This window comes from Aotus nancymaae, unplaced genomic scaffold, assembly GCF_030222135.1.
Source record: "Aotus nancymaae isolate 86718 unplaced genomic scaffold, 86718_ANA_hifiasm-v0.15.2.pri h1tg000021l, whole genome shotgun sequence".
NCBI lineage: Eukaryota > Metazoa > Chordata > Mammalia > Primates > Aotidae > Aotus > Aotus nancymaae.
Window position 1 is genome coordinate 22,468,369 of NW_026988433.1, and position 23,314 is coordinate 22,491,682.

The following is a 23,314-nucleotide window of genomic DNA, read 5'->3' on the forward strand; positions in this document are numbered from 1 at the left end:
TTTTTTTTTTTTCAAGACCAAGTCTCAATTTGTCTCCCAGGCTGGAGTGCAATGGCACGATCTTGGCTCACTGCAACCTCCTCCTCCCAGGTTCAAGTGATTCTCCTGCCTCAGCCTCCCAGGTAGCTGGGATTACAGGCACGTGCCACCATTCTGGCCTAATTTCTGGGTTTGGTTTTGTTTCAGATCTCACTCTGTCACCCAGGCTGGAGTGCACTGGCATGATCTCAGCTCACTGCAGCCTCTCTGGTTCAAGCGATTCTTCTGCCTCGGCCTCCTGAGTAGCTGGGATTACAGGCGCACACCACCATGCCCGGCTAATTTTTGTATTTTTAGTAGAGACAGGGTTTCACCATGTTTAGCCAGGCTGGTCTCAAACTCCTGACCTCAGGTGATCTGCCCGCCTCAGCCTCCGAAAGTGCTGGGATTACAGATATGAGGCACCATGCCCAGCCAATTTTTGTATTTTTAGTAGAGACAGGGTTGTGCCATGTTGGCCAAGCCGGTCTCAAGCCCCTGACCTCACGTGATCCACCCGCCTTGGCCTCCCAAAGTGCTGGGATTACAGGCGTGAGCCATCACTCCCAGCCCCTTTTCTCTTTTTATAAGGATACCCCTTTTCTCTCTTTATAAGGACATCTTCATCTTAAGATCTTTAGTTACATCTGCAAAGACCTGAATTCCAAATAAGGTCACATTCTAAGGTTCCAGCGGACAGGAATTAGAGGGGGGTGCACAATTCCACCCACTCTGCCCTCTGAGCAGGTGGCTCTCCAGTCGCTGGCTGCCTGGCTTTCTGTGAACTGTGTATTCTAGAACATAGTCTCCAGGTCATGGAGCTCAGCAGCAGATCCTGCTCTCAACTCCTCAACCTGAGACGGTTGTTAGGAGTTGAAATGAAATAGCGTGTGGAAGGAAGTTAGCAGCACGCTAAGATGACAGGAGCCCCGATAGAATAAGCAACTGTAGAAATACACGTTGCTGCCACTTTGTCTTGGAGTTTGGGGATGAGGTTGGTAGTTAATATGCAAATCAAGTCCCCAAAAATAGCTCTGGGAGGGAATAGGGAAATGGAAACTGAAGGGACATCATGCCATGGGAATTGGGAGTCGGCTGACTTTCTTAAAAAGTACCTTTTTCTGCTATTGTTAGATAACCATGAACTAGGGACTTTCCCCCTCCCACAGATGGCAGCTTCTGAGCCTGTAAAAATAGGCGTCCACAAAAACGCTTTTCTCTCCTTCACTTCTAGGTCTGTCTGTTTCACTTTCCCCTTCTCCCCCAGGTGGTAGTTTTTCTGGTTTAATACCTGTAAGAGAGAGGTCAGCAATGTTTAACTTGCAGGGGCAGCGCCTGAGATTTTGTAAATTCATTTATTAAGCATTTCTTTGTTTTTCTTTCTCTCTTTTTTTTTTTTTTTTTTTTTTTTTTTTGAGATGGAATCTCTCTCTGTCACCCAGGCTGGCTGGAGTGCAGTGGTGCGATCTCGGCTCACTGCAGCCTCAGCCTCCCGGGTAGCTGGAATTACAGGCACACGCCACCACGCCCAGCTAATTTTTGTATTTTTAGTAGAGATGAGGTTTCACCACATTGGCCAGGCTGGTCTCAAACTCCTGACATCAGGTGATTGTTAAAAATGTGTGCTTTGAATGAAGAGACCCCCTCCAAACAGGCTTTGTGTAAGCAACATGGCTGTTTATTCACCTGGGTGCAGGTGGGCTAAGGCCGAAAAGGGTGTTAATGAAGGGCAGTGGGATAGGAGTTGGTTTTATCGGTTTAGGGTGGGCAGTGTGGAAAGTTACAGAGTAAGATCAGTTACAGCGCTGAGGGCAGGGGCAAGGAGTATACGTTACCATAAGTTTAGTTAAATTGGTGGGTGGGATAAGAGTAGTTAAGATGGTAGGGTGGGCTGAGGAGTATTCACATTATCATAATAACAGTTAAGATGGCAGCGTGGGGTGGGGGAAGCTTATGTCCAGGGAAGCTCTGTGGATCACACATAATGGCGAACACAGGCAGGGGTGGAGGGTGATCAGCTGAGGCAGGCAGGACTTTAGACTTTCTGGGTCCAGGCTTGCACATGGAGGCCTGACAGTGATTCACCTGCCTCGGCCTCCCAAAGTGCTGGGATTACAGGCATGAGCCACCACGCCCAGCCTATTATCCATTTCTTGAATCTCTCCCTGTGACTGAGGAAGAATCTCTGCCCTCCCAGCGTTCACAGCCAAGTGTGGTGGGGATGGTTTCTCCATGGTTGTTAAGATGGTGTGATGTACACCCCAACCGGGGTGGGGGACAATTAAGGAAGGCTTCCCAAGGAAGGTAAAATCTAGGTGTACGACCTGGAAGATAGATGGGAAGCGGACAGGCCACGTGAAGTCCTGGAAGCAAGAGAGTGTGGTCCGCGCTATAACTGCAAGTTCCACGTGGCTGGAGGGTGGCAGAGGCAGGAATGAGGCTGGCGGGGAGACCAGGGCCTAGAGAAGCCAAGAGAGCTGGGACTTGATCCCGAAGGCAGTCGCGGGTGTGGGGGTTGCTGCACAGCGGGAAAGGAGTCAGGTTGGCATTGGAGAAGGAGGACCCTGGCTGCAGAGTGGAGGGAGGGTCAGGGCAGGTCCTGGTGACAGGGAGGGGACGATGGAGGGCCAGCCAGGTTCAGGAAGTGAAATTGATGGAGCGTGAGGGAGAGGGAGGAGCCAAGGACTACTTTCTGTTCTTAGCCTGGGCAGCCAGGTGGATGTGACAGCGTGCCCTAGGGGATGTGGAAGGAGGAGTGGATTTGGGGAAAAACGTAAGAAATCAGTTCAGTTTGGGTCACAGCAAACCAAGCAGGATCTTGAAAATCAGACTGGAGTCTTTAATTTGAACGTGAACAGCACCGAGAACACAGGTATGCTAAGGCCCCCAAAGAGAGACAGAGTCACCGGCCCAAGGACAGGGTCAGGACTCCTGGCATGGGTCAGAGACATGGTACAGGAGCCTGAGGAGGGCCGCCAGAGATAGGAGGAGAAGCAGAGGGCGAAACTGCCAAGCAGAGCAGAACAGCATCAAAGAGTGTGGGACAGTCAGGCAGGCTGGAGCCACAGTCATGGGCTTTGATATGGAAAGGTGACCTCAGAGGAGCATCAGGGTGCAGTGGGAACCACAGGGATTCTTGCATGGGAGATGCAGCTGTGGGGGTGTCCCGCATCAGCAACTTCACCTATAGACTTTTGGGGCTATAAGTGACAGAAACACAGCTCATTGTCGCTTAAGTCACAAAGTGGCTCTATCAGTTCGTGTAATTTAACAGTCTGAGGGTTGCAGAGGCAGGCAGTGGGCGGAGAAATGAAATATCTAAGGATGGCGATGAGGCTGGAGGAGAGGACTTTTGGGGTTTGTTTTCCTTTTTTGAGACAGAGTCTCACTTTGTAGCCCAGGCTGGAATGCAGTGATGCGATCTCAGCTCACTGCAACCTCTGGTTCAAGCAATTCTCATGCCTCAGCCTCCCGAGTGGCTGGGATTACAGGCGCCTGCCACCATGCGTGGCTATTTTTTGTGTTTTTAGTACAGATGGGTTTTCGCCATGTTGGCCAGGCTGGTCTCGAACTCCTGACCTCAAGTGACCCGCCCATCTCGGCCTCCCAAAGTGCTGGGATTGCAGGTGTGAGCCACCGCGCTCAGGCAAGTTTTTGTTGTTAAGGGATAATCATAGCTGGCACGTCCAGAGCTGGGGACTACTCCAAGCCAGGCACCAAGGAAGGTGCTCTGTGCGCCACACTGACTCAGTCTTTCCACAAATGCCGGGAGCCCGGGGTGCATGGTGAAGCTGCTCAGGCCCACCACATTCTCATGATCAACCCTATCTTTGCCCTTTTCTGGAACTTTTCTGCTTCTGGCATGACAGACTCTTGACTGAAAACCAGAAATGTTTTCTGCTCTGCTGAGTGCCTTAGATATTTTCATCCCAAATTACTAAAAGTTGCTTCTTCACTGGTTGCAAGGTTTCAGAAAGAAAAATTTCCTCTTCTATAAAATATAAATGCTCTTTTTGCAAAGTACCTTGAGGTTCCCACCCCACTGAGAAATAGGACAGGCTGCTCCTGTCTGCCAGGTGAGTTGTTTCCAAAGGAAAGTATGGGGTCGGGCATGGTGGCTCACACCTGTAATCCCAGCACTTTGGGAGGCCAAGGCAGGTCGATCACTAGAGTCTAGGAGTTTGAGACTAGCCTGGGCAACATAGCAAAACTCTGCCTCTACAAAAGAATACAAAAAATTAGCCAAATGTGATGGTGTGTGCCTGTAGTTCCAGCTACTCAGGAGGCTTTTGTGGGAGGATCGCTTAATCCCAGGAGGTCAAGGCTACAGTGACCTCCAGCCTGGGTGACAGAGCAAGACCCTGTCTCAAAAAAGGGAATTATGGTCAGTGGCTGCCTGGAGAGCTTCAGTATACCCTTGGCCCTGGCCAGCCCTGGGAGTCCAGAGATGTTTGGTCTGGCTGAGACAAGCCCAGAGTCCAGCACAGGAGATGGGGTACCAGCGCTGTCAGCCAACAGGTACATGATGAGCTTCTGCTGAAATTGAGGTGTCACACGAGACTCTGGGGACACAGACCCTGCCTTCATGCAGGGTAAATGCTGGTGAGGAGGAAGACGGAATAAATAAATGGCTGCACAAGCAGTTTCTTGTTAGATACTAGAATAAGGGCTCTCGAAGGAAAAGTGTGAGGAGAGGTTATACATGGGAGGGGAACTGATTTAGGTTTTAGGGGTCAGGGAGGGCCTCTTTGAGGAAGTGACATTTTAGCTGAAGTTTCAAGCATAAGTAAGAGTGAGCCAAGCTTGGAGTAGGAAGAAGAGCATTCTGGGTTGAGGGAACAGCCCACATGATGGCTCGATGTGGAGCATCAGAGAGAGGGAAGGGTGGCTGGAGTGTGACAAGGAAGCTGTGGGAAGGAGAGATGCCAGTCCCCGGAGGGCCATGCACTACAGGTACACATACATTAGACTACTAGCTGTGGTCCCTGGGTCTCTGCTTATTTTTCCTTTCAGCTTTTTTTTCTCTCTGTGTTTCCAGTTGATGTTTTCTATTGCCCTGTCTTTAAAAGTTCACTGATCTTTTCTTTGGTAGTATGTTTTCAGCTGTTAAGCCCATCCATCCAGTGATTTTTTTCATTTCTTATATGTACTTTTCAGTTCTAGAATATCCATCTGGATCTTTTTTGTAGCTACTATTTCTCTATTGAGGTTCTTTTTTTTTTTTTTTTTTTTTTTTTTTTTTGAGACGGAGTTTCGCTCTTGTTACCCAGGCTGGAGTGCAATGGCACGATCTCGGCTCACCGCAACCTCCGCTTCCTGGGTTCAGGCAATTCTCCTGCCTCAGCCTCCTGAGCAGCTGGGATTACAGGCACGCGCCACCATGCCCAGCTAATTTTTTGTATTTTTAGTAAAGACAGGTTTTGCCATGTTGGCCAGGTTGGTCAAGGCTTCTTCTTAAGCTCTGTTGGGATGAGTGTAATGTGGCCCTTCCTGTAAGGCTAGATTAGGTCTGCTTATAAGGCATGATTTTTCTGGGATCTCTGCTGAATGCTTAGGTGTCCAATGAGGTCTCTCTACTCTGGCTGTTGGGAGCTCACATATCTCCCAACCCTGTCCTTTGTAGTCTCTGGTAGTTGTTCAGCTCACCGCACCCCAAGGGATTTTTTTTCCTGAAAGTTGTATTTTTCCCTGCCTCATGAAATCTTGTTTCACACACATAACATTTAGGACCGAACCAAAGTCCATACTTTTGGATCTCCTCCTCTGCATAGCTTTTCTATTTGTGGTACATTGCCATGCAGATTCCTGAGGGGAGGGAGCCTCAATAGCCCCTAACCATAGTCTTTGCCTTCGCAGTCCAGAAAGTACCTTCAGGCACAAAGCTGGGGTGATTGTGGGGTTTGCCTCATTCATTTCTCTAAGGGATCACGGTAAATTTCACATATTTTATCCAGTTTTATAATTCGTTATGTCAAGAGGGATAATCTGCTACTAGCTACTCTATAGTGTAGTAAGGCTAGAAGCAGAAATCTCATTCTTGTGTACGTTTACACTGCTGTTTTATGCATTCCAAAACAATATATAATAATATTTTCCATATATTTAACATTTTTACTTAAGTCGTATGGCATTGGTCATATTCTTCCATATCTTTCCTTTACAATCAACATTTTTTAGGACCTACCCACATTGCTAGATTCATTGTTGCTTAACAAACATTTCAGTATTTTTGAGTGTCTATTAAGTGCAAGGCACTGTTCTAGGTGCTGGGTGTACAGTTGTACTTAATACTTAAATGTAAGCCAGGCACAGTGTCACGTACCTGTAATCCCAGCTACTCGGGAAGCTGAAGCAGGAGTGTTGCCTTAGCCCAGGAGTTCAAGACCAGCCTGGGCAACATAGCAAGACCACATCACTAAAAAAAATTTTGTTTTAATTACCAGGCATGGTATAGTGTGCCATAGTACAAACTACCTGCGAGATTGAGGCAGGAGAATTGCTTGAGTCCAGGAATTCAAGACTGCAGTGAGCTATGATCACACTCCTGCATCTAGCCTGGGTGACAGAGTGAAATCCTGTCTCTTAAAAAAGAAAATAAAAGAAAAGAAAATTAAATGTAAGGTCTTCCTCTAAGGTGTCCACTGGCCAAAAGAAACTAGCAAGAAACAACTACTGGTAGGAGGTAGGAGGAAAACCAGGAGACTGCAGCATCCCAGAAGCCAATGAAGGAAGTGTTTGAAGAAACGAGTGATTGGTCTACTGTGTCCCGTGCTGCCAAGTAGCTACTCACAGGCATCACCAGTGACCTACTGAGATGCAATTAATTCACTTTAACAGCTGTGTAGTGTCCCATCACATGAACAGAGAATATTCATTTCTCTGTCTCCCACATTTAGGTGAATTATTATTTTTTTCTTTTTTGAGACAGAGTCTCACTCTGTTGCCCAGGCTGAAGAGCATGGCTCACTGCAGCCTGGACCTCCCAAGCTCAAGCAATCCTCCTGCCTCAGCCTCCCAAGTAGCTGGGACTACAGGTGTGTGCTATCATGCCTGGCTAATTTTTTTTGTTTTTGTAGAGACGGGGTCTTGCCATGTTGCCCAGGCTGGTCTCAGCTCCTGGACTCAAGAAATCCTCCCACTTCAGCCTCCCAAAGTGTGGGGATTACAGGTGTGAGCCACACTTGGCCAACTAGGTGAATATTTGCATGAACGTTCTTGAACATGTCACCTGTTTGAGCACATGTGCCCAAGTTCTCTTTGGATGTAGGGATGGAATCACTAGATCATTCAGAAAGATATACACAACTTCAACTTGACAAGACCATGCCAAATTGCTTCCCAAAATGATGGTGCTGGTGCCTATATCTATCTTCAGTATTCGAGAGACCCCACTGCTTCCCGCCCTCGCCAATATTTGATGTTGTAGACTTTAAGACTCTTGCCAACCTGAGGAGTGAAAAGTTGTGTGGTTGTTACTTGACGCTGCGTTTTTCTGAGTATTAGTGGGGATGCGCATCTTGGCTGTCTGGGTTTTCTTTTACACAACCTGCCTGTTGATAGCCATGCCCAGTTTTCCATGGAGTTTTTCTTTCTCTTTTTGATTTATAAGATTTCTTTGTATATTCTGGATACTAAGTCTTTGTCTATCAAATACATCACAAATATCCCAGTCTCTTGTGTGTCTTCTAACTTTGTAGGGGTGTGTGTGTGTGTGTGTGTGTGTGTGTGTGTGTATGTCATAGTAAAGCTTTTAGTTTTGATAGTTTTGATGCAGTCAAATCTATTTTGTGTTTGTTTTTGTGTTGTTCATTTTGACGGGTAGGGGGGTGTCTCTGTTTCCCAGGTTGGAGTGCAGTGGCATGATCTTGGCTCACTGCAACCTCCACCTCCGAGCTTCAAGCGATTCTGGGGCCTCAGCCTCCTGAGTAGTTGGGATTACAGGCATGTGCCATCATGCCCAGCTAATTTTTATATTTTTTGTAGAGATGGGGTCTCACCATGTTGGCCAGGCTGCTCTCAAACTCCTGACCTCAAGCAATCCACCTGCCTTAGCCCGTGGGATGAGTGCTGGGATTACGGGTGTGAGCCACCGTGCCCAGCCTATTTTGTGGCATTTTTTGTTATTTAAGCAATCTTTCCCTATCATAAGCTCATGAAGTTACTTGCCTATATTTTGTTCTAAGACTTTTTAAGTTGTTCCTTTTTTAATACACCTTACACATTAACGTTAGTGCATCTGAAATGTATTCTGTGTATGGGGCAAGGTGGGGATTGGATTTTTTTTTCCTATTGAGAAAGCCAGGCGTCCCAGCCTCTCCAGCCTTTCTTTCCCATGGGTCTGGACTGCCACCCCCTCTCCTCAAGCCTCCCACAAGGACATTGGGCTCTCTTTGCCTGTTCCAGGAGTCATGTAGCCTGCTTTTGCACTCATACCTATGCATATTAATTATTTAAATGTATGTGAAATTTGATGCCTGGTAGGACAAGTTGGGCAAAGTGGAGAGAGGGCACATGGATATTTGCTTTTGCTTTAAACAACTGTCCCTGGAAATAGCGCTGGCCGAACCTGGAAAATGTCCATCTGCCACGTGCCTGTCTGGTCTGATGTGCGGCGTGCTGGGTGGGGATCTCGCGACTTCTCTGTGAAACTCTGTGTACTTGTCCTTTTGGCCTCCCCTCCCCACGCCCTGCCCGCAGTCCCCTCCGGTTTCCGGGTTGTGATGTCTCTGAACCTTGGGCGGCCCTTCCAGTATTCAAGCATGGGCCCATGGGGGGTGTTTTGGGACGGGCTGCAGTACTGATTCCGTTGGTTACTGCCAAGCAGACCACGGTGACAGGCCTGCTGGGGGCTAGAGTTTCCTGTTACCTCATAGACACTGAGACCAGGGATTCCAAAAATAAAAGCATGAGAAACCACCGTGACCTCATTGTCTCTGCTCACAGGGGGCTCTGAGCACCCAGGACCGTCTTCACCTGCAGTGGCCTGGCCCGGCCTGGGCCATGTGGGCTCTGAGTGGTCCAGAGGGCCCCAGGGCCACCTGGCTGAAGCTCTTGCTGTCTGTTCCTGCCCTCTAGGCAGTCACCCGCAGGGCCAAGGTGGCTCCCGCAGAGAGGATGAGCAAGTTCTTAAGGCACTTCACGGTTGTGGGGGACGACTACCAGGCCTGGAACATCAACTACAAGAAATGGGAGAATGAAGAGGACGAGGAGGAGGAGGAGCAGCCGCCACCCACACCAGCCTCCGGCGAGGAAGGCAGAGCTGCAGCCCCTGACACTGCCCCCGGCCCTGCACCCAGGACCCCCCTTGACTTCAGGGGCATGTTGAGGAAACTGTTCAGCTCCCACAGGTTTCAGGTAGGTGGGGCCGGAGTCCGGGAGGCCCAGGGCTGGTTGGAGAGCTCTCGGAATGTGAGGCAGGTGACAGGGCTGAGCCCATCTCGGCCCCTGCCTCATTCATTTTACGAATGTTTTCCCAGCACCTACCACGTGCCAGGCACCCTGTACCGTGCTAGGCATGCAGGAGGCAGACTCTGAGTTGTCAGGGAGCAAAGAGCCATGATCCAAAAGTAAAAGGTCCACCAATGGATGAGTATTAAACCAAATGTGTTCCGTCCATACAGTGGAATATGATGCCAACATTAAAGGCAAAGAAGTGACCCATGCCACAGCGTGGATGAACCTTGAAAACATGGTGCCGAGGGAAAGAAGCCAGACACAAAAGGCCAGGTGTAGGATTCCATTGATACGAAATGTCTAGAACAGGCAAATTCACAGAGACAGGAAGCAGATTGGTGGCTGCCACAGGTGGGAATGTTTCCATTCGAGGTGATGAAAATGTTCTGGAATTCTAGCGGTGATGATTGCACAACCTTGTGAATGGACTGAATGCCACTGAACTTTACACCAGCTTTAAAAATGGTAAATTTTACGTTATGCAAATTTTACCACACATAAAAAAAGTAAATAAAGGGTAAATAACGGAGACAGAAAAAACACTTACCTGTTCATTCTGCGAAACTCAGTGCCAGAGGCTCCCCTGCCTCATGGAGACGCATCGCACTGGGGGCCTCAGTCTCTCTTGTGGAGTGATGCCCAAAATACCTGCCTGTCCTGGCCTTAACCACTGCTGGCCTCCAGACGTGATTACAGGGAGAAAGCCGAGCAGGGGTGGTCCTCACAGATGAGCAAAGGTAACTGAACTTTCTATGGGGTTTAAGTGATTCTCCTGCCTCAGCCTCCCGAGTAGCTGGGATTACAGGCACCGCCACCATGCCTGGCTAATTTTTATATTTTTGGTAGAGACGGAGTTTCACCATATTTACCAGGCTGATCTTAAACTCTTGACCTCAAGTGATCTGCTTGTCTCAGCCTCCCAAAGTGCTGGGATTACAGGCATGAGCCACTATGCCTGGCCATGGCCTGCCATTTAAAAGGGCTTTTTTTTTTTTTTTTTAGAGATCTTGCTGTGTTCCCCAGGCTGGTCTCTAATTCCTGGTCTCAAGCAATCCTCCCATCTTGGCGTCCCAAAGTGCTGTGATTACAGGTGTGAGCCACCATACCCAGCCTAGACGGACATTTCTGATTTTGAAGGATAAATGCAGGCAGACTGGTCAGCCCTCTCTGGACCCCATCCCCATTCCCAAGATGGCAGAGCCTGTGTCTGAGTGCCTGGAAGCACGTTCAAGTCCTGGGAGGGCACAGGCCTGGGGACAACAGGGAAGTACACAATTCTCAAAGGCGGGCATTTGGGGGATGCTGCTGCAGTTGGCCCCAACCAAAACAGATCTGTCCCTCCTTAAAGCCTGTCCCCCTTCAGGAAGCAGAGAGATGCAGCCCTTGTCTCTTCCATCACTGACTTTATTCCAGGGTAAAAGAGAGAAAAACTATTTTGGTCTTTTTTTCCCCCACTCTTGTGTGGCTGAAAGCAAAGAAGCAAGCCAGCTGACATGCCAGAGCACCTGGAGGCCCAACTCCTCTGTGGCTGTGACGGGAAAGGAAACGTGGTATTAAGTTGTTGGGGTTGAAATCCCAAACCCTCAATTTAGGAGGAGAAGGAAGGAACCAGCTTCCTTGCAGCTGCAAGGGGAGCCCTGGGCTGCCCCCTCAAGATGTCCCCATCCTGCCTGGGCTTAGGGCTAGGGGCTGGCCCCTGAGCCGGGACCCCCAGAGACACTCCTGGTGGGGAGAAAGACAAATGCCTGTCATAAAGTGAGTGGAGGGGTTTATCCACCCACGCAACAGTCACTTATTGAGCACCGGCTATGTACAGTGACAAATGTAGCAGACACATTTTTGCCCTTACAGAGAATTTGGCAGGCTGCAGAGAGGCAGGAATGACAGGAGCAATTACCGAGACTCGCTGATTACAATTGGAGAGAAGCTTTCCGCGGGGAGGAGGGAGGCTCTGAGAGGTCCTGGGGGTTGGGGGACCTGATCAGGGACTGGAGTTGGAGGAGGTTACACCTGCATGCTGAGCAGGAGTGAGCCCCGTGGATGGGTGGTGGGGGGACCTTCCAGGTAGAGGGGCTTTGGTTGCCAAGGGCCTGCAGCATTGGAGGAATTGAGGATACACGTGGCTTGGGTGTGGGTGTCGCCAGCAGGCACTTAGCAAAAGAAGAGGCCAGGGAAGGTCATCCATGGGCCATGGGCTGCCTTCGAAGGCTCTAAGTGCATGAGTGGGGGATCAGATTTGTAGAGTGACTTGGTGGCAGCAGCGAGGCCACACCAGAGTAGGCGGGAAGGCTCAGGGTTGTGGTCTCTGCAGGTACGATTGGCAGGAAGGTCCTGGGATCCCTTACTTGGGTGGTTGGAGATGGCCAAGGTGCTTAATATATCAAAAGTTAACTGCAGTCCCTTCTTACATGGGATGGCACAACCCAGGGAGAGAATATAGGGTGATTCAGAGCCCAAGGAAGCCATGAATGGGCAGGACAGAGTCGAGCCAAGGGAAGATGGTCCTGGGGGTCAGGGAGCTGCGCTTTCATTCCCATGCACTGCAGGCCAACACTGTGCTAAGCACTCTTCACATTTCACTCATGTCATGCTCCCATTGTCGCTCTGGGGTAGACCCTATTTTCCCCGAGAGGACGCTGAAGCTTCCAGCATTGAGAGATGTGCCCAAGGTCCAGGCAGATGGGGGAGCTGGGAGCTGAGCCCAGGACTGGCCACCCCACGGTATGGACCCTGCAGTCTTTGCCAGGGTGAGGATTTGGAATGAAGCAGCTTCTCTGAATTCTCAGCATTTTTCTTTGTGACCTGGTTCCCCTCAGAAGCAGCACTGCCTATGAACTGGCAGATTCAGGGCCCCAGGGACGAGTTTTCATAGAGGCCAGGGTTGGTATCTGGGCATTGTAGTTTTGTGACCTTGGGTTGGTCTCTCATTTTTCTTTTGTGTTGTTTCTTTTTTTAAATTGAGGTGAGATTCACGTAACAATCAATTTTAAGTGAATGACTCCGTGGCATTTATTTAATACATTCACAGTGTTGCACAAGTCACCACTATCTAGTTCCAGAGCATTTTCTTTTCTTTCTTTTTTTTTAAGACAGAGTTTTGCTCTTGTTGCCCAAGCTGGAGTGCAATGGCGTGATCTTGGCTCACTGCAACCTCCACCTCCTGGGTTCAAGAGATTCTCCTGCCTCAGCCTCCCAAGTAGCTGGGATTACAGGCATGCACCACCACACCTGGCTAATTTATTTGTATTTTTGGTAGAAGTGGGGTTTCACCGTGTTAGCCAGGCTAGTCTCAAACTCCTGGCCTCAGGTGATTCACCTGCCTCAGCTTCCCAAAGTGCTGGGATTACAGGTGTGAGACACCACACTCGGTCCCACAGCATTTTCAAATGGAAACTTGGTACCCATTAGCAGTCATGCAGCCATTCCCCATTCCCCCTCCCCCAGCCCTAGGCAACCATGAACCTGCATTCTGTCTCTCTGGATTTGCCATTTCTGGACATTGCATATAGATGGGATCATACAATGTGTGATCTTTTCTGTCTGCCTTCTTTCACTAAGTATGACAATTTCATAGCATGGGTCAGAACCTCATCCTTTTCATGGCTGAATATCAGGCAGGTCTGTCCCTTGTAGCTCTGTGGCTTGGTTTTACATCACATGAGCTCTCAGATCCCTTTAGTTCCAAAATAAATCCAAGCAAAAACAACAAAAACCCCACTAGAGGCTTGCACCTTTATTAAGCTTGCTGAATTTGGATATGTGTGAAAACTTCATTACAAAGCAATGTGCCATGCAATTTTCACAATAAACCACGTCATCAAATACTTTAATTACTGAAATAATTACCTACAGGCTGAAAGGATGAAAGGATTAATACTCTGTTCTTGCAGAGACCTGAACTTGTTTAATTTTAACCTGAAACTGCAGAAACTACCAAAATAATGGCATATTAATTTTCAGAGGCCAGAATCTATTGATCTGAGAGCGTGAGAGGCTAAACCCAGGGGGAGGACGGTGAGGATATGGAATTTCCAAGGGAAGAGAGGGGTCACTCAAGGTCCTTTGGGGCTTCTCCCACTGCTGAATTTCCACTGCCACCGTGGTATCCCCAATGCTGTCACCTCCACCCTGCTTTCAGTGCCCTTGCCAACATCATCACCAGCTGTCGCTGTGACTGCCATCACCGCCAGCTGCTTCCCATAGCCATCATCAGTTCTCCGTCAGCCCATCACAAAGCCCAAGAGGCTGTCTTTCCCTTAGCAGCTCTCCTCAATTCTCCAGGACACCCAGGACTCCTCTCCCCTTCACCCTCTTCACCTGCTATGAGCACACGTGAGCTGGGGCAGGCACCTCGCATCTCTGGGCAGAAGCTGGTTTGTGAGCATAGCAGCTGTCCCTATAGCCGAATGGCCTGCAGTAGGCAGTCCCCAAGGTCCCTTCCAGGACTCGGACTGCTGAGGTGGGGCCGTGTTATTTATTGAGCATCTGTTCTGTGAGCACCCCAGCAACAGCAGTCCCCAGGAATAGAAAAATGCAGACTTGGCTGGGCATGGTGGCTCACGCCTGTAATCCCAGTACTTTGGGAGGCCAAGGTGGGTGGATCACCTGAGGTCAGGAGTTCGAGACCAGCCTGGCCAATATGCTCAACATGTTTAGTGAAACACTGTCTCTGCTAAAAATATAAAACTTATTTTGGTGGTGGTGCGTGCCTGTAATCCCAGCTACGGGGGAGGCTGAGGCATGAGAACTGCTTGAACCCAGGAGGCAGAAGTTGCAGTAAGCCGAGATTATACCACTGTACTCCAGCCTGGGTGACAGAGCGAGACTCTGTCTCAACAAAAAAAAAAGTAAGAAAAATACAAATTTAAAAAATGATTATTTGTTGCATCTAGACATGGGCAGTTTGGTTTGAGAGGTGGTATTTCAGAAATAGTGACCAAGGGTCAGAAAATGAGCCAAAGATGTTCTGGGAAGACAGGGAAGTGGGGTACCGCCTGGAGGCAGAGCAGGCTGGGAGGGTGGCAGGAAGGAGGCTGGCAGCTTCTCCTGAAAAGGAGCTGGCCCTGCGCAGCCTCCATCCTGGCGGGGGGTGAACAGGGAGGGGCTCTGGAGAGCTATGGCCATGGTCACCCATCCTTTACGGCTTTGCCCAGCAGTTTCAACCACGTGCTTCCAAGCCAGCTCTTAATGATGGGAAGAGGGAGGGCTTCCATGTGGGTCTCACAGTCTCTGGTGCCTTCCCTCATCTGCAGGTCATCATCATCTGCTTGGTGGTTCTGGACGCCCTCCTGGTGCTTGCTGAGCTCATCCTGGACCTGAAGATCATCCAGTCTGACAATAACTATGCCGCCAGGGTAGGGGTTGGCAACTCTTCTGGGGTGTTACTCGTATGTTTTGCTTATGTTTATCTGCACAGAAGGAGTGCAGAATGGAGCAGCTGACACACCGCTTGGAGTAGCAAGGTCTGTGGTGGTTTGATAGGTGTTTTCATCTTCCTTTCCAGATTAGGGATAAGCATTTACTACAAGCAGGAAACCTTGTTTCACATGATAGCTGGAATCCTGAGCAATGCTAGGCTAGTGAGCTGGAGCGTGTGGGGTGGATCCACTCTGCCATCTCTGGGGCAGGAGGGGCATTTCTCCTATCTTCTGTTGATGGTCTGCATGGTACCCATGCTGGGTCATCAGAAGATGTGCTGTTTATTCACTGATTCAGTTACTGAACCCATCCCAGACATTCACCCAAGGGGTGGTGGACACACCCTGCCTCGGTGCCAAGGGAGGAGATCAGGAGAATTAAAAGCATCTCTGGGGCTGGGCGCTGTGGCTCACGCCTGTAATCCCAGCTCTTAGGGAGGCAGAGGTGGGAGGACAGCTTGAGCCCAGGAGTTCGAGACCTGCCTGGGCAATATAGCGAGACCCCATTCTCAAAAAAAAAAAAAAGCATCTCTGGCGGGGCATGTTGGCTCATGCCTGTAATCCCTGCACTTTGGGAGGCCAAGTCGGGTGGATCACCTGAGGTCAGGGGTTCGAGTACAGCCTAGCCAATGTGATGAAATGCCATCTCTACTAAAAACACAAATATTAGCTGGGTGTAATGGCGCATGCCTGTAATCCCAGCTACTCAAGTGGCTGAGGCAGGAGAATTGCTTGAACCCAGGAGGCAGAGTTGCAGTGAGCCATGATAGCACCACTGCACTCCAGCCTAGGCAACAAGAGCAAAACTCTGTCTCAAAAAGAAAAAAAAAAAGCATCCTCCCCACCACCATGCCCATTTTTTGAAAAACCAAATGGAATTGATATGCAAATGCACGTATTTGCAAGTGGTGAAAAAGGCAGAAGGAAATATTAAATCTCCTCCTTCTTCCTGGCACCTTTCCCAGAGGCAGCCCTGTGACATCTATGCTGGCATAGAAGGAGGAGAATCTTTTCTGTCCATCTATTTTCTCTTAAATAATTTTTTCCGTGTTTCTCAGAGACTTGGGGTCTTAAACCCCAGGTCTCAAGCAGTCCACTTGCCTTTGCCTCCCAAAGTGCTGGGATTACAGGCACCTGACACTGCACTTGGCTCTCTTCCTCTATTTTTAATAGAATCCGTTGACACACCTGCTATACTGTCTTTTTTTCTCAACTTTTTATTATGAAAAATGGCAAAGACACATTTTGCCGTGTTTGCTTTGTTACTATACATCCCCACAGAAACACACATTTCCATCTGATCATTTGATGTCAGGGCCCTTCACTCCTAAATACTTCAGCATGCCCACTAAGGTCTCTCTCCCACAGAGCCATGTGAGCATCATCAGACCTAAAATAAGATCAATAATCCCACCTAACAACCACTTTTATTCACTCATCCCAAATGTTTTGTTTGTTTTGTGTTTTTGTTTTGAGACAGAGTCTCATCCTCTGTCACCCAGGCTGGAGTGCAGAGGCACAATCTCATCTCATTGCAATGTCCACCTCCCACGTTCAAGCAATTCTCCTGCCTCAGCCTCCAGAGTAGCTGGGATTACAGGCACTCACCACCACACCCAACTAATTTTTGTATTTTTATAGAGACAGGGTTTCACCCTGTTGGCCAGGCTGGTATCAAACTCCTGACCTCAAGTGATCTGCCCATCTTGGCCTCCCAAAGTGCTGGGATTACAGGCACAAGCCACTGTGCCCAGCCCAAGAATGTCTTCTATGGCACTTTTTTTCAAACTACGATAGAGAATTCTAATATTCTATTTGGTTATGTCTCCTTGGAATTTTTTTTTTCTTTCCTTGAGACAGAGTCTTGCTCTGTCACCCAGGCTGGAGTGCAGTAGCACAAACAGCTCACTGCAGACTTGACCTCATGGGTTCAAGCCATCCTCCTGCCTCAGCCTCCTGAGTAGCTAGAACCACAGGCAGGCGCCACTACACCTAATTTTTAAATTTTTTGTAGAGACAGGGTTTCCCTGTGTTGCCCAGTCTGGTCTTGGACTCCCAGGCTCAAGTGATCCTCTTGTCTTGGCCCACCAAAGTGTTGGGATTACAGGCATGAGCCTCTGCACTCGGCCTCCCTGGGCTTTCTTAACCTAGAAAAATCCTCGCCAGGAGCAGTGGCTCATGCCTGTAATCCCAGTACTTTGGGAGGTCAAGGTGGGTGGATCATGAAGTCAGGAGTTCAAGACCACCCTGACTAAGATGGTGAAACCACGTCTTTACTAAAAATACAAAAATCAGCTGGGCGTGGTGGCCCACACCTATAGTCCCAGCTACTCAGGAGGCTGAGGCAGGAGAATCACTTGAACCCAGGAGGCAGAGGTTGCAGTGAGATGATATCGCACCACTACATTCCAGCCTGGGTGACAGAGCAAGACTCCGTCTCAAAAAAAAAAAAAAATCCTCCTCTTGCTTTCTTTTTCCTTCTTGGAATATCCCAGCCAGTAGGATGTCCCAGGTTCTGGATTTGTCTGATGATTTTGAGGTCCCCTGCCTTGTTTATGTCCTGCACACCACGATTAGCAGGCAGTCTTCATTGGTGGGCAATGTTCTGGATGTGGCATTTTCAGGAGACACACCACGCCAGGGGCCAACTCAGTTGGACTTGATTTAGGTAGTGAATGCTGGCCTGCTCCACTGGCCGGGGGCACTTTTCCCATTGCACTGGTAAATCATCTGCCCGGTACTGCTTTGGTAGCATGCAAATTTCCTCTTCCCCAGTTGGCGTCTGTTAGTGATCCTTGCCTGAGTTAGTGACTACACTGGGGGATGCAAAATGGTGATTTTCTAATTCTATCTTTCCTTCTACATTTAGTAGTCAGTAATCTATAAAAAAGCACTTCCCTGTTTTCCCACGTGTGTGTGTGTGTGTGTGTGCATGGGTGTATGTGCCATACTGTGAATTTTTTATTCACTGTGTTACAATCAATCGTAGTCATTCTTTTCAATGTTCAGATTGTCCCAAATGTTGTCACTGTGAGCCTCTCCAAGCTGACTGCTGGGTCTTGTTGACATGACTCTGTGATGTCTTTGAAGACTTCCTTGCTTTCTGGCACAAGACGTCCTTGCCCACATTGTAATTTCCCTGTCCCAGATCTGGAAATTGTTACCTTAGTGTGAGGACTGGTTTTTTTTTTTGTTTTTTTTTTGTACTTTAGGTTCTGCAGTACATGTGCAGATAATGCAGGATTGTTGCGTAGGTACATACATGGCAATGTGGTTTGCTGCCTCCATCCCCCCGTCACCTCTATCTGGCATTTCTCCCCATGTTACCCCTCCCCAACCTCCTCATCCCCCGCTGTCCCCTCCGCAGCCAACACCAACAGACCCCGGTGTATGATGCTCCCCTCCCTGTGAAGAGGACTAGTGTATGTATGTATGCATGGTTTGTTTGTTTTTGTTTATTTGAGACAGAGTCTGACTTGTTACCCAGGCTGGAGTGCAGTGGTGTGATCTTGGCTCACTGTAACCTCTACTCTGAGTTCAAGCAATTCTCCTGCCTCAGCCTCCCAAGTAGCTGGGACTACAGGCATGCACCACCATACCCAGCTTTTTCTATTTTTTTTTTTTTTTTCTTTTAGTAGAGACAGGTTTTCACCATGTTGGCCAAGGTAGTCTCAAACTCCTGACTTCAAGTGATCCGCCCACCTCAGCCTCCCAAAGTGCTAGGATTACAGGCATGAGCCACTGTGCCCAGCCAGGACTAGTATTTATAAGTCAAGATCTCAGAATGCTTTTCACTTTTCTCTACCTTGGTAATCACTCCTAATTGGAACATATGGATCTGCCTCCATTCATTCATTCAGTTATTTTAGAGATGGGGTCTTGCTATGTTGCCCAGGCTGGCCTCAAACTGGGTTCTGGGCAGGAGGCCCCACCTAACCTCCTGAGTAAATGGGATTCTAGGCTTGAGCCACCACACCCAGCTTTGTCTTTTTAAAAATTGTGTCCCTCGGGCCCCATATGGAGGTGCCACCATTTATTTCAAAAGCGCCTTTTATTGTACATTTCTGTTGTCTTACAAACAATGAAGAAAATGTTTGTTCTGCAAACAAGGCTGCAATAAATATCCTTAGTCCCTGTGCATATGGGAGCTCAGCTATAGGATAAGTTCTTAGTCATGCAATGGTTGGTCCAAAGGGTCTGGAGGATGTTTTAATTCCGACATTGCCCAATTGCCCTTCAGAGAGCAGGGGCCTCATCTGCGTTGTTCACAGCTGTGTTTCCAGCACCGAGAACAGCGTCTGGTGGCATCTGGATTTGTCCAACAGAGGAATTCTTGCTGGTGACCAGGCAGGTGCATGCGAGGGCAGCTTGACCTCCCAGAGGCCTGATCTCCCCTGACTGTGGTTCCTTGTCCCCTTCAGGTGTTCCACTACATGAGCATCGCCATCTTGGTCTTTTTTATGATGGAGATTAGCTTTAAATTATATGTTTTCCGCCTGGAGTTCTTTCACCACAAGTTTGAGATCCTGGATGCCGTAGTGGTGGTGGTCTCATTCGTCCTCGACATTGTCCTCCTGTTCTGGGAGCATGAGTTTGAGGCTCTTGGCCTGCTGATTCTGCTCCGGCTGTGGCGGGTGGCCCGGATCATCAACGGTATGTCTCCTGCACTTCCAGGCTGTGGATGGAGAGCAAGGCTCAGGCATGCATCCAAAGCCTGGATGCACAGTCACTCTGGGCGCCTGAGTTCACAGTGGCTCCCGTTACGGAGGCCTCCTCTCTGCCCCCTCCTCTCCTCCCTCTCCAACTTTCTTCCTCTTCAGCCCTTTAGGAGCTGGTATGAGCAGGTTTACATCAAGCAATTAAAGCAAATAAAATGAAACAGGTTGGGTGCAGTGGTTCATGCCTGTAATCCCAGCACTTTGGGAGGCAGAGGCAGGAGGATCGCTTGAACCCAGGAATTCGAGACCAGCCTGGGCAATATGGTGAAACCCTGTCTCTACAAAACAAAATACAAACAAACAGTTGGGTGTAGTGGCGCATACATGTAGTCCCAGCCACTGAGGAGGCTGAGGTGGAAGGATCGCTTGAGCCCAGGATTTGGAGGCTGCAGTAAGCCAAGAATGTGCCACCACACTCCAGTCTGGGTGACAGAATGAGACCTCATCTCAAAAAAAAAAATTTTGGACTCTGTCAAAGGAAAGAAAAAAGGCCTTTGAGTTCCTACGGAAGATGCTTGTTATGGGGAAAGGGCATTTCCCACCCTGTGCTTTCGTGGCACCTGAGCACACTGCTGCTCGCTATGCACCCATATGATTGTGAACAGGTTCTAGGTTAAGGAGCCTAATGCTCATCTTGTCAGCGATTATTTTTAAGGATTTCTCGGCCATGCCAGCTAGAAAGATAACTGTGTTACTGGGTACTAAAAGTAGTTCAGACGTGAAACCCTGTCCTCCCAGTTCTGATGCCCTGAAGTAATGACTGTCTCACATGTCTGTCACCGCTCTTCTCAACTCTATACAAGTGTAGGAATATAGATTTTTTTTTTCCTGAGTGGTCAAGTTAGAAATCAGTATCACTGAGACCCCCAATTTTATTTCAGGGATTATCATCTCGGTTAAGACACGTTCAGAACGGCAACTCTTACGGTTAAAACAGATGAATGTACAGTTGGCTGCCAAGATTCAACACCTTGAGTTCAGCTGCTCTGAGAAGGTAAGACACATCTGGGGGCTGGGCATGGTGCCTCATGCCTGTAATCCCAGCACTTTGGGAGGCCAAGGCGGGTGGATCACCTGAGGTCAGGAGTTCGAGACCAGCCTGACGAACATGAAGAAACTCCCTCTCTACTAAAAATACAAAATTAACCAGGCATGGTGGCACGTGGGTATAATCCCAGCTACTCGGGAGGCTGAGGCAGGAGAATTGCCTGAATCCGGGAGACAGAGGTTGAATCCGAGATCACGCCACTGCACTCCAGCCTAGGCAATAAAAGCAAATCTGTCTCAAAAAAAAAAAAAAAAACACCTCTGGGAAGCTGGCCTCTGCTGCAGCAGCTGTCTGCAGCACAGCACTGCTCATGTGCCTGGAGCGTCCTTCCCTGGGCTGAGCCTGCCTATCCTTTCACAGCTAGCCCAGTCATCACATCCTCCCTGAAGTTGTGCCCAACCCTGTACCCCAGGGCTCTGCCAGGTCCCCCACCTCTGTCTTCTCACTGCTGCTCAGTGGAGCCTATCTGATTGTAGCAGTCTCCTCAGCAGATTGAATGCCAGAGTGTAGCTTTCATTCATCTCAGTGGCCCTGTGCCTGGGGCTCACTGAATGATTGTCACATCCCTGGCGACACTCAAATGCCAGTGTGTGTTTGTCTGCTTTTGCAATAGGAACAAGAAATTGAAAGACTTAACAGGCTATTGCGACAGCATGGACTTCTTGGTGAAGTGAACTAGACCCAGACCAGCTCCCGCCAAAGAGAAGACATTGCCTCATGGGCCTGTGCTGTCACAAGAGGAACAGCTGCCCCTCCTGGGCCACGTGGTGAGAGGTTCTGTTTGATGCCTCTGCCTCCCTCTTGCCAGCATGGATTCTGGGTGGACATAGCCTTGTGGAAGGAAGGTCCAGTATAACCAAGAGCTGCCCATTCATTCCCACCCTGCACTGTATCAAATGTATCACATTTTCTCATGTTGAACACTTTAGCCTTGCTTGAAAATGAGCAACAAAGCTGGACAGTCGCTAGTTGTATATAAAATTTAATCTCATTGAATGTACAGTTTTCAAATTTCACATGTATATTAAGGAACCAACGTATCCTTTCATATGAGCATTCTGAAAGAAAGAAAAAGAAGCTACTTTAGCTGCCACCCCACTCTAGAAAAGTCTTATTTTCAAGCTGTTCTAAATAGCTTCCCTTGTCTGTTTCCGCAAAAGGGGTACCCAGGCCCCTCCTCTGTGTGCCCCAGCTGCATCAGCCAGCCTCTAGCTGGCTCCACTGTGTTCTGCCACCTGACGTTTCCCCTCAATTACTGTACAATTACTGTATAAAATAAACTCTCTTTCCCCTGGACCCTCCTACTGTATTCTTTCCTCTGTGGCACCCATACCAGCCTGCCAGTCAGAGAGCAAGCTAGCTACAGTGCCTGGTGCAGAAATGGCAATTAGACCCAAGACTCCACTGTAATTAACAGGGCAATTGTGGGACAATCCCTTCATAAGGCTGTGTACTCTATTCACATGATTTTATATAATATTTTGCTATTTCTATACTAATTTCAACCAAACCTAAAAAGGAAAAAACCTTAACTAAAAACAGTATTTTTAAAATAACTCAAAGTAGGGGATGAGTGAACTGGCCAAATCCCCTGTGCCTCTGCTGCTTCAGGGTCTGTTCATTCTCTTTACCATCTCCCCAAAGACTTTTTGGGTTCCATCTATGACCTGTGTGTTGAACATATTCCCCATTCAAAAGTCAAACAGAATAACATTTCCAAAAGGAAAAAAGGCGGGAAGGGAGGGGAGAAGGGTAGTGTGCTGGCTTGGAGGCAAGCTGAAAGGTCACAAGTATAATAAGGCCGGGCGCAGTGGCTCACACCTGTAATCCCAGCACTTTTGGAGGCCGAAGCAGGGGGAGCGCCTAAGCCCAGGAGTTTGAGACCAGCCTGGCCAACACAGCGAGACTGTCTCTACAAAATATATTAAAATTAGCCAGGTGTTTTGGTGTACACCTGTAGTTCTAGCTATTAGGAGGCTGAGGTGGGAGGATCGTTTGAGTCCAGGAGGTCAAGGCTGCAGTGAGCCATGATAACACCACTGTGCTCCAGCCTGGGTGACAAAGCAAGACTCTATCTCAAAAAGTATAAAATGCAGTGTCCCCTAGGGACTTCTAGCACCCATGTGCACACTTTTCAAAGGTGATGGCCTCAGAGGAGGGGCGTAGTTTCCTCAGGTAATGACTTACATCAAACAAACGGGAAGAAGAAGTTAAAGGGCAGCTTGGCATTGATGGCTGGCGGAGCTCTGAAGCCTGCCTCCGCAGGTGCAGACACGTCCACAAAAGTAACCGCAGTGGAAATAAGAATCGTCCTTTCATTTCCTGAGTTGGCCTGTAATAAACAGATGCAAGGCCCACCCTCCAGTGTGCTCCCAGAATGACAACGATGAGACACTTTTTTCATTCTCTTCCTCACTAAACCGCTGTCAGTTCATGAATCTGATAGGTTCTGGAGCACTGACCGGCCATTAACTTGGATGAGAGAAACAGTTTTACCAGAGTGTTTGATTAACACATGAATATCAATCATAATTTTTATGAGAATTTTAAAGATCCAATCTAAACCAGGATGCTAATGTAAATAGAACCACCATCAGTGTTTCTTTCTAGGTAAAAGAATGACTGCTGAAGTATTTCGTGAACCCCTATGGTTTAAATTG

At 48.6% G+C, this 23,314-nt stretch overlaps 2 protein-coding genes across 6 annotated transcripts in view; one reads left to right on the forward strand and one right to left on the reverse strand.

The window, feature by feature from the left end:
• Window positions 1–21,950, forward strand: part of HVCN1 (hydrogen voltage gated channel 1) — a 39,479-nt gene extending 17,529 nt beyond the window's left edge. For 2 of the 3 annotated variants that reach the window (XM_064379848.1, XM_064379847.1), the window contains exons 4-8: window positions 9,094–9,372; window positions 14,724–14,825; window positions 19,310–19,541; window positions 20,488–20,600; window positions 21,268–21,950. In XM_064379848.1, coding sequence (XP_064235918.1) covers window positions 9,094–9,372; window positions 14,724–14,825; window positions 19,310–19,541; window positions 20,488–20,600; window positions 21,268–21,333 — 792 coding nt within the window. In that variant the 3' untranslated portion in view covers window positions 21,334–21,950. Of the gene's footprint in view, window positions 1–7,094; window positions 7,212–9,093; window positions 9,373–14,723; window positions 14,826–19,309; window positions 19,542–20,487; window positions 20,601–21,267 lie in introns of those variants that run through there. The other variant, XM_021675524.2, reaches the window with a different exon arrangement.
• Window positions 18,695–23,314, reverse strand: part of TCTN1 (tectonic family member 1) — a 39,146-nt gene continuing 34,526 nt past the window's right edge. For 2 of the 3 annotated variants that reach the window (XM_021675522.2, XM_021675520.2), the window contains exons 14-15: window positions 22,842–22,986; window positions 21,501–21,712 (exon numbers count right to left, since the gene is read on the reverse strand). In XM_021675522.2, the coding sequence (XP_021531197.1) occupies window positions 22,843–22,986 (144 nt within the window). In that variant the 3' untranslated portion in view covers window positions 21,501–21,712; window position 22,842. Of the gene's footprint in view, window positions 19,564–21,500; window positions 21,713–22,841; window positions 22,987–23,314 lie in introns of those variants that run through there. The other variant, XM_021675521.2, reaches the window with a different exon arrangement.